Consider the following 9,189-nt stretch of genomic DNA (forward strand, 5'->3'; position numbering starts at 1 on the left):
AGTTCCACTCTGTCCTCTAGGGGCGCTGTGGGTCAGAATGGACTCCACAGCAGTGGGTGTGGTTTGGGCTTTGCTTCCCTGAAGATCGACAGCCTTGGAGACCCTGGGTGCAATTCCACTCTGTCCTCTAGGGGCGCTGTGGGTCAGAATGGACTCCATGGCAGAGGGTGTGGTTTGGGCTTTGCTTCTGTGAAGATTGACAGCCTTGGAGACCCTGTGGTGCAGTTCCACTCTGTCCTCTGGGGGCGCTGTGGGTCAGAATGGACTCCATGGCAGTGGGTGTGGTTTGGGCTTTGCTTCTGTGAAGATTGACAGCCTCGGAAACCCTCTGGGGCAGTTCCACTCTGTCCTACAGGGTTGGCAGGAGTCAGAATCAACCCCACAGCAGTTGGTATAGATTAGCTACAGGAGTGACCTGGTTAATCAGAGTCTCAGGATTTTAGTTCTCTGGAATTCCCTTTCCTATTCTATTGAGAGAAGCTCTGGTGGCATAGTGCCTACAGCACGTGATTGCTAACCAGAAGGCTGGCGGTTCAAACCCATCAGCCACTCCTCGGAAGGAAGGTTGGGCAATCTACCTTCGTAGTGATAATGCCTTGGAAACCCAAGGAGGGGTCACTGTGAGTCAAGGCCGACTAGATGGCACATAACAACAACAACAACAACATTCTATTGAGGGTCATCTGGGCATTCTTTCAGACTCTGGAAATTACCTCTACCCAAGAATGCCAAGTAACCAAAACTCTTATAAACTTTTCTCACTGCTCAGCTTCTCTCTGGAGCTAACTTTTATAGGTAACGTTGTTGGTTAATACGGAACTTCCCCAGGACTGAGATTGATTATGTCAGTATTACCAGTACTGTTATCAGTACACACTAAGCACTAGTTCCTAACTGAGGGCAACTTTCTCCCCAAGGGACATTTGGCAAATGGCTGGAGATGTTTTTGGTTGTCACAGGTGGAGAAAATGCTCCTGGCATCCCGTGGGTGGAGGTCAGGGATACTGCTGGGCATCCTACAACACTCAGGACAGCCCCCCAGAGTTCCTTAAATCTCAGCACACAGCCAACTAGGATAGTAACAGCTGAAAAACAAAAATCTGAATTTGACTAAAGAGTTGGGGCCCATTTAAATCGGAGGTTTGGGCAGGGGATGGGGAGAGCTTTCCACCTCCGCTGCCTCTCCCACTTTCTCACTTCACTGTAGAAGCCACACCTTTCTTCTGCCTTATACCATCTCACCATCTAGTGGCCACCTGAAATATCAACTCACCTTCACCATCTCTGGGCCCTTCTAGATCTGGTTGTTAGAAAATTGATATTTGGGGGAAGAGGTGGGCAAAAGGACCCCTGAATGATGTGTCTGATTTTATCAAAAAGCCAGGTAAGCATCTTGGACACAGAGTGAGCTACACCAAGAACGGCTGTGAGGAATTAAGATGGACATTCCAGGGCCTCAGAAGCCACTTCAGGCCTCAACAGAACAATCGAGGGGTCATAGCACACAAGGCTTGAGTTCTTGTTACAAACGGCCCCTCAGAGCCTCTGCTGGAATCCTTAGGAGACTTGGAAGTCATCAGCTACAACCACAGGTACAAAAAATGCATCTAGTTAAAACGATTTGTTCAAGTGGTCTCAGCCACTAGAGCACCTAGACATTTCCTAAATAACACCTGTCTATTCTGGACACATTGTTTGCAGGTTTTTTTTTAAATTGGACAGCTAAGGGAACTGAGTTTGGCGCGTTTGGATGGCCACTATCTGAGAGGTAGGGCCCCTGACCCCTTGCCATTGTCCACCTGCCTCCTGACCCCCAGCATGCTGCAGTGACCGGCTTTAGATTCTGTGTGACCACCTGAGCATTGTTCCTGCTTTGAGAAAACATCACTGCTGCAACTTACCTCTGTGCAGCTCCCTGTGCAATATCTTCATGGTAATTTTCACATTAGCACCCACTTTGGTGAAAGGCGAAATTGTTCAAATAGGAGAGAGGAGAGAGGTAGGGTGGTTTTTGGCTTGAAGGCCCTTGTTCTCCAAGGGCCTGAGAAATGGGACAAGGATGGAACGAAGAATCCATAAGACAGAGCAAGACGCAGCGGCTCAGCCGCCTGCCGCTCCTCGGAAGCGGGGCCTTGAGCTTTCATTCCCATTATCATCTCACTACAGGAAGTTCGAAGCACTTACTGTGTCCCACACACAAAACGTGTGTGACAGTCTGAAACGCTGAGTGACTCATAATAAATTTGGGATCGGATAACAGCTGACAGCACCATTTTACCTCTCTCCTCTTCCCAAATTGAATCATTAAAAAACATTTAGCGAGATCCTGCCTTCTGTGGGCAGAGCTCAGTGAGTCAAAATACGCAGGCTTCTCCGGAGGCTTCACAAATTACGCTGCAGGATGATTTGGGATTTCACCATGAAGTCAGTACAACAGAGACACACCCTCTAACTGTCAGTGCCCTGCCACAGATCTGGTGCCCAACATTCCTCCCTTGTCACTGCTCGCGGTTGTCACATGCGTGAAACTTGGAAGGTCTGCTCATGCCATTCATTGGTGGGTCTCCAGAGAACACAGTGTGAGCAAGAGTCAAGAGTCGTTCCCTACCTCTTTCTTGGAGAGGGACCTCGTCTTCAATTCCCATGGCTGCTTCTGGCTTCATCTTCTGGCTGCTAGGAAGGAAACTAAAGACATTTTTTTTTTTTCCACTTGTAACAGATCAATTGCTGCTTGGGTCCCTGGGTTGCACCCTGGTGTGGAATTGATCTATAGGGACCCATGAAAGGGGGAAGGCAGGCAGGGGTGTCAGGGGATGGGTTTTCAGGACAAGAGAAGCAAAGTTATGGCCTCATCCTCTCTCTCAAAGGCCATGTCTGTCACCTGGGAGTGACTTAGCACGATCATAAATTTGGCAAGGTGTCTTGTCTACTGCCAAGATTGCTTTTTGTTTGCACGGTGCGCTCAAAAAGTGTGCTATGAAACATGGTGCCTGGTACCATCACAACTCAGAAGTTAACAGTTTCATGGGGAACAGAGAAGAAGACAAAACAAAGTGATACCTTTCACCTACACGGGGAGAGAAAAGTCCAGAAGGAAATTTCAAATAAGAATAGTTCACATTTTTTTAAAAAAAACAAAAACAGCTTATGGCAGTGGTGGAATTTTCTCCCAACCCTGGTCTTGCCCCTAACTTGTACTGTCAGGCACTGGGTGGAGCATACACCCAGTTGAATCTAGAAATTAACTTCACCGCAAGTGTCTGACCCTCATTTTAGAAGAGTTAAGAGAAAAACTAGGCCTTGCTCTCGGATCCTTCTAGAAACCCCGTCCTGGCCCCCACCCCCATTCCGAGGCTCCTTGGCTCCACCTCCTCAGCCAATTTGTATCTGTGGCTTCCAACAGTCATCCTTATTTTCATCAAGGCCACTCAGGACTTGCTGCTCCTGAGTCTAGGGTGGAGTAAGAACAAGATGGAAGAAGGCCTTGAGCAGCCGAACTCAGTGACATCTGTTAAGGTGGCATTTGCAGGCCCACAGCCTCAGGGCCTCTACTCTTGCTGGGGCCACAAGGGCTGGAGGTGCTTAATGCCACCCCCCAACTCTTTCAGTGCCTCTGCTTTCATTTGATGGGGGGCACATTGTCCCATCAACCGGCCTTGGCGTTTCTGTTCTGCAAGCTGCTCTCCCTGAGGAGTCCGATCTGGACATGGGCGCGTGGCTGGCTGACTGCACAGCTCATTAGACACTGGTAGAGGCAACACTGGGTTTGGCAAAAACCACACTGAAAAAAATCAAAAAATTTTAGGGACCAATTTCCAACTTGCTGCTTAAAAAAAAAAAAAAAAAAAAAAAGCCTCCTAAAAGTTACTTTGGGAGCTCTGTGGTGTAGTGCCTGAGGCATTTGACTGCTCACCAGAAGGCTGGCGGTTCAAACCCAACAGCCACTCCTCGGAAGGAAGGTTGGGCCATCTACTTCTGTAGAGATACCGCCTCAGAAACCCAAGGAGGGGTCGCTATGAGTCAGATTTGACTCAGTGGCAGTGCGTTTTAAAAGTTACTTTATCTCACGGCCTCACAGTACCCTGGCTTTGCTGGGAGCGAGATAAGTGTTACTTGGTGGGGAAATTTACTCTGGAAAGCAGGGAAGGACTACCATTGCCGGCATCGGGGTTTCAAATCCCATCAAGCAGGCAGCACCCCCCCCCGGGCGTAGCATCCTCCTCTTTCTGCTTCATACCGACCTGCGCATGTCAAATCCGAGGTGAGGGCAGGTGCTTCCTAAGACCTTTCACTGACCCTCACCTGGGTAGGGATTTGACCTGAGCCCTCAGTAAGGATACTTAAAAAATATAATCTCAATGAAGAATATTGGGCAGGAGTTACTATAACAGGGTCACTAGAGCCAGGTCAAGATGCTAAATGGTCTGTTACATTCTAACACTAAAACCACACAGGGACCCTGCACAAAAGGCAGCTGTTACGACTATCTTCAGTGGAAATGTGAGTAAGGGGAAAAGCTATGGACCCTGCTAAAGAAAACTACCGAGGACTTTCAAAAGCCTTTAAAAAGAGTCTGCATTAAAAAAACAAGATACGCACACACCCAACCAACAAATTGAGGCTGCAGTGTTGGAAGACAGGTGAAGCAAATGTGGAAACAAATATCGCTATGGCGATGAAGGTATCCCAGAAATGGGGCACTCATGTTTCATGCACACTCAATGGACGTTTATAACCGGGGCTACGTCCGGGTTTGGCGGAAACTCAGCAGATCTCGGGCACCTGTCATGTTGACAAGGGATTGCAAGGGTACACAGAACATCTACACGAAGCATACGGTGACTCAGTGAAATGGCACTGCATCATGGACGGTCACACATGATCGTCTCTGAACTGGAAACCCAGAACACTGTCACTTACCTTCACATCTTTGAGCAGAAATCCCTGATAAACTGTCTCTGAGCTTTTGGGTTATTTGGCTAAGAATGGGGTCCGGGAACATTTTTATTGCCCATAGCTGTTTCACAGAGCAAGATGAAAAGCTTCAAAAAATGTAAAGGACACTAGTCGGGTCTGACTCCACCGCACATAACAACATAAGAGCAACAATCATGATTATTACTGATTACAATCATCCTAAGTGAGGCTGTCTCGTTTCAAGTCAAGGACAGCGCTGTCGAAAACAGGGCACGAGCCCCACAGGCTTAGCTGAAAACCAGTTGTCCATGGTATATACTCTGTGGCTACATCAGAAAGGGGAACCCACCTATGTTAGAGGGAGAAAAAAATCTTTTGAGAGAGTCCACGGGAAACTGGATTTTCAAAAGCAGGGCAGAATTTTGGCCTTTGAGAAACACAAAATATTAGTGGGAGAAAAACAAAGGAAAATGAGAAAAGTCTCTTAAGTCTAAAATTGTGTGGCTGGATAAGCTATGCCCTCCCCTACTGCGTCACACAGCTCTGTGGACTGCATTCTGAAAACAGAAATGTGGCTGTATCAAAAAGGAAAAAAAAAAGGAAACAGGAAAAAAAAAAAAAGACAGCGAGAGATGCTGCTGGAAGATGGAGCGTTCTGTATCCTGTGCACTTGGTGGCATAAATAAATGATCGTACAATTAATTGTGATTCACTGTATGAGCAGGGTGACCACATTACGCTGCCAGCACGACTGAGCTCGATGCAGAGAGAGAGTCTAACCTCGAAGGTCCCTTTGATTCTTGAGAGACAGGGAGGGAGCCACATCCAAGTATGGTTTTCAAAAACGTGTCTCAGGCACCCAAGTTACATACAGGAACGGTGTCTTAGTGGATGACGTGGTGTATGGAGAAGGCTTCATATATTCCAGCCTGTTCACTGTGCTATTGACTGATACCTTTCAATAGACACTTTTTCTTTGGCAAATAACCAACAGTGTGATGATGCTATGAGGGCAATAAAGATGCAGAGGACACACACTCTCACAAGCATCTTAAAAGCAACAGACAGGTCCATGTGTTGTGCACTAGGGGCCATGTCATGGGCAGGCATCTGCTCTGTGTCTCCAGTGGAAGTGATGGATGGATGGCTTGTTTCACACGTTGGGACCAGAAAGTTAATGCAAGCCTTGCCTTCAGTGTAGTAGCTCACATCTCCTCTTTCCTCCTCCACCCCTGTCCCATGAGTAATGCAGACCCGGATGGGGTGTCTGTCTGGTCACTTAGGCACAATGAAGCCAGTTCAGAAAGTAAAGGTGACAGCCTGTACCAGCTGCAGCCTGTTTTCTGAGCTAAGCTGCATCCCAACAGCAGCTCCCAGGGAGCCAAGGCAGAGTCCCAGCAGGGTGACTGCAGACTATTTCCTTTGCTAATGCTTAACCTCCCCTCCCCAAGCTGTAAAACAAGGGGAGACAAGGGACACCCTCATATTCTTAAGACTTGGCCCCAGAGGGGGGCACTTTGCTGCAGGATTTGGGTAGACATACTCTAGGGTAAAGCTTTCAGTCTCTGCCCCTCACCCCCCAGAGAATAGAAGACCCCAGGTATGGAACTAGGTGAGGCCTTAGTGGAGGGCTGCTAGGAAAGCTGTATTTCATAAATGAGGCAATTGCAGCCCCAGCATGAAGGGATGCTGCCACATAGAGGCTGAGTGTCCACGGCCACTTGGGTCTCCTGTCTGCACCCAGCTGCCCCCTCCACTCCCCCCCCACTCCCTCCATTACAGGTTTGCTTCCCAGAGCTCTGCCTGGAATGTTGAAACGGGGCTGCCGTGACAAAATCAGCCGTCTGCAGGGAGAACTGTGCATCGTCACCTAAGGCTGGGTGACTTCAGTGCAGCTCTCTCCCTTCTGCATGTTTTTTTGGAAAATGATAATGTCATTATTGCCCTTTGGAGGGCATAAGTAAAGTGGTAATCACGTTAAAAGCTAGAGGATGCGGGAGACACATCTCACAACAGAACACAGCTATGTCAATAAAGCCATTAATGAGAGACCACCACACGTCATAAAGCATTTAACAAACAAATGTAACACAGGCTCAGAAATTGTGATCTTGCAATCCGTTGAAAGGTTTTTAAAGAATGACGTAAAGAAATTAAGATCCCAGAGCTCCGTGTTAGAAATTTTCATTGAAGCCAAAGATTCAGACCATTGCTAATTGCTGCTCTGAGGAACTGTGGCAAAAACAGTTAAATGCCCCAGACTTGGGGAGGAGGGGCTAGAGACTTGGGAGAGTGGGGTGAAGAAGGGGGCCTTGGAGAGGGGAGGGGACACTCAGAGAAGGAGGGAGGTGGGGGTGCCAAAGGTCCCTTTCTGGTTAGAACAGGATTATTTCCACTTGGATCACATGTTATTATTTTTATTTTTTCATTCCGAGCCCAGTAGCCCTGGAGCTTACCTTGAAACCTCCCAGCCCCTAGCCAAAGCTGCTTGGAAAAACTCAAATGGCATATATCTTAAGTCATAGGCAGTCTTACCACATTTTGTCCACACTTGTAAGATACACTCAAAGGTTTTTTTTTTTTTTTTTCTTTGCCCCCCTTCTCTTTATTTTAACGGCATTTCAAACACCAGGATGGCATTCCACTCCTGACACACAAGCCCCTCTTTTTAAACCAAGTCCCTCCTCCTGCAGTTTACAAAAATGTAAATGATTGGTTACCTTGGGCTCTTCCCTAGGACAAAAAAAGAACCAGTTTATATATCTTAAACACAGCCACGCCCACCCCGTTGGCACCAGCCCAGACCTGCTGCAGGCTGAAGCCTTTTTCCCTCCACCCTCCATCCCCCACCAGGTGAGCCGAGTGTGTGTGGAATACCGAACGTGCGGTGCAGCCACGGACACCCCAGATACCTGTGCGTCTGGTTTTTTCAAAGGCGGGAGGGTTTGGCGAACGAATGAGAAGTGAGGACAAGGCTTAGCGCAAACGGAAAACGAGGGAGAGAGAGACACAGAGAAAACAGGTTATGGAGGTCGGCAGGCAGCGGCCCCCTGTCCCGGGGCCAGCAGCCCCACGTCTTACCGGGTCGTCCTGCCACATGGCTCGCTGCATTTCCGCGCTGCGCGGCGCCAGCGCACAGGTCGCACCAGGCGTGCGCCAGCACCGAAAGTTTTTGCCCGCGCCCCGGCGCCAAACACAGAAAGCCTGCTCCCCAGGACAAGTACACAGTCGGCGGAAACTCAGGGTGGGGGATCGGGGACCACGAGAGCATGTCATGCACAGGCGCACACAGAGAATGAACACCACACACCAACGACACAAGCTGTCCGAGTCCAAGCAGCCGGGCCAGGCGAGGCGGGGCGCCCTTCCCAACGACCCCGGCCACCGCGCCCCGGCCACGTCGCCAGGGGAGCCCCGGGCCCCTCCCCAGCGGGTGCTGGCTCACTCGAAGCCCCCCGCCTGTCCCGCCGGCCCCCACCCCCGGGGCTCCGGGGCCGCTCACGGTGGGTGCGGGCGCCGGCCTGTGCAGCCACAAACGACCCTCCGTGTCGCTCTGCGCCGCTTTCCTCCCCGGAGGGTGCACGCTGCACCCCCTCCTGCGCCCCGGGCAAAGTTAGGGCCCCTGGCTCCAACTTCGTGCAGACGCTCCTGCCTTTGCCCGGGCCCTCCTGGGCCGCGGGCCCTGCGCCCCACCAGGCCGCCCTGCCGCCCTCCCGGCCGCCGGCGGCCCCGCTCGCGGGCAGAGCCGCCGCATTACCTAGAAGCAGCAGGCGGTGCGTACACATGTACCCCATCTTTTCGTCCTGGAGCTGCTTGTCGATGATCGCGCTGCGCTTCTTCTCTGCGCGCTTCTGAGCACGTTTCTCCATTGCCTCTTTGCGCTTCTGGCGCCGCTTCTCCGCCAGCGGCACCTTCTTGGCTTTGGAGGCGCGGGCTCGGGCCTGGGGGCTCTCGGAGCGGCTCCCGAAGCAGCCTCCGAGGGCCTGCGCCAGGAAGCTGTGCAGCGCGCTGCGGCTCTGCTTGCGGCGGCGGCGGCCGCGCCGGCACTGGCCCCAGAAGTAGCAGCCGGTGCCCTCGTCGGACTCGTCCCCGCTGCTGGCCTCGTCGTCGCTGCTGTCGGAGCCCTCGTCGTGACGGCTGCGGCTGCGGCCGCGTTCCGCCTTGGCCCGCCGGGCAGCCGCGCGAGGAGGCACCGGACCAGGCAGCTCCGCAGCCTGGATCTCGGGGCTGGGGGGTCGCAGCAGCTGCAGCTGGGGGCGCTCTCCGGCGGCG

The 9,189-nt window shown here is 51.3% G+C and overlaps 1 protein-coding gene across 1 annotated transcript in view; it reads right to left on the reverse strand.

Moving 5' to 3' along the window:
- Nucleotides 1-9,189, reverse strand: part of LOC103206084 (guanine nucleotide-binding protein G(s) subunit alpha isoforms XLas-like) — a 60,490-nt gene that overhangs the window by 50,017 nt on the left and 1,284 nt on the right. Inside the window, exon 2 of the mRNA XM_007951521.2 lies at nucleotides 8,675-9,176. Coding sequence (XP_007949712.1) covers nucleotides 8,675-9,176 — 502 coding nt within the window. The remainder of the gene's footprint in view (nucleotides 1-8,674; nucleotides 9,177-9,189) is intronic.

This window comes from Orycteropus afer, unplaced genomic scaffold (genome assembly GCF_000298275.1).
Source record: "Orycteropus afer afer isolate SDZICR_OR568_19922 unplaced genomic scaffold, OryAfe1.0 scaffold00295, whole genome shotgun sequence".
Taxonomy (NCBI): Eukaryota; Metazoa; Chordata; class Mammalia; order Tubulidentata; family Orycteropodidae; genus Orycteropus; species Orycteropus afer.